The sequence below is a fragment of the Pyxicephalus adspersus genome, chromosome 4, assembly GCF_032062135.1.
Source record: "Pyxicephalus adspersus chromosome 4, UCB_Pads_2.0, whole genome shotgun sequence".
NCBI lineage: Eukaryota > Metazoa > Chordata > Amphibia > Anura > Pyxicephalidae > Pyxicephalus > Pyxicephalus adspersus.
In genome coordinates, this window is record NC_092861.1 from 121186844 (window position 1) to 121187927 (window position 1084).

At 51.7% G+C, this 1084-nt stretch overlaps 1 protein-coding gene across 1 annotated transcript in view; it reads right to left on the minus strand.

Annotated features, from left to right (window-relative positions):
• Window positions 1–388, minus strand: part of RALGAPA2 (Ral GTPase activating protein catalytic subunit alpha 2) — a 191708-nt gene extending 191320 nt beyond the window's left edge. Inside the window, exon 1 of the mRNA XM_072410265.1 lies at window positions 39–388. Coding sequence (XP_072266366.1) covers window positions 39–144 — 106 coding nt within the window. The 5' untranslated portion in view covers window positions 145–388. The remainder of the gene's footprint in view (window positions 1–38) is intronic.
• Window positions 389–1084: the final 696 nt, after the last annotated feature.

Sequence of the window (1084 nt, forward strand, 5' to 3'; positions counted from 1 at the left end):
CAGGTGTGGCCCCCCAGCACCCCACACAGGGTACATACCCAGCACAGCTCGCAGGTGTTTGAGCCGGGTCGGAACGTCCTTCTTTGGGTCCAGAACTTTCTGTGTAGATTTCTTGAGGTCTCCATGACCTCTTCGGGAAAACATCCCGCTCAGGGCAGAGGCTCAGCAGTGGATGGGATGCAGTGACCGGGGTGACGGGGCTACCGGAGAATAGCTCCCTAATAGCACAGCATGTCCCCGGCCACACAATGCTGGGCACCGGATCGGTAATAGTCGCTGCCTTTGTTGGTCTCTCAGTATCTTGCACCGTGCGGTGTCCCCTGTCCCAGCCTTCCTTTCCCGGCTGCCTGCCCTCTCTCCCTCTCTTCCTCCCCGGGGTGTGTAAACACGGAACTGACCAGTGATAACGTCAGACCAATGCAGGGAGGGGGACGAGTCCGATGCGGAAGGCCGGCAGGGGCTGTGCGTTCCACACCTCAGTTCACATTGCTCAGCGGAGGGCGGGCGTCCAAAGAGAGGCCTGGAACGCACGATAGAGCGATCGCTGATTGGGTGACTGTCATGGTGGGGCGTGGTGTGGTGTGAGCTGCTGTCAGTCTGACCTGAAGAAGGGAGAGCTACCTGCACCTGTAGCAGGGCGGTCATTCATCAATTTAATGCTGTACTCCGGGGAAAACAGCGAAAAGCACTGATATAGTACATAGAGAGCAACCTAGGTGACAGGGGATGGGCACACGTCACCTGGATATTCCAGGCTTCCCATTCAGGCTTTACCGCTACAGGGAAGTGAAGGGGCATTTCCTTTCATTAACAAATAAAGTGTTTAAATAAAAAAACTTTTTTCTTTATATAAAGGGTTTTTTCACCCCTTTTATATAAAGTAAAAATAGGTCCTCTTTAAAACACAAGCATCACTTACCTATCCCCTGCTGAGCTCCGCCATCTTTCTTTCTGCCCAGCAATTATTATTATTAATAAACAGGATTTATTTAGCGTCAACATATTATGCAGCGCTGTACACTAAATAGGGGTTGCAAATGACAGACAGATACAGACAGTGACACAGGAGGAGGAAAGAACCCTG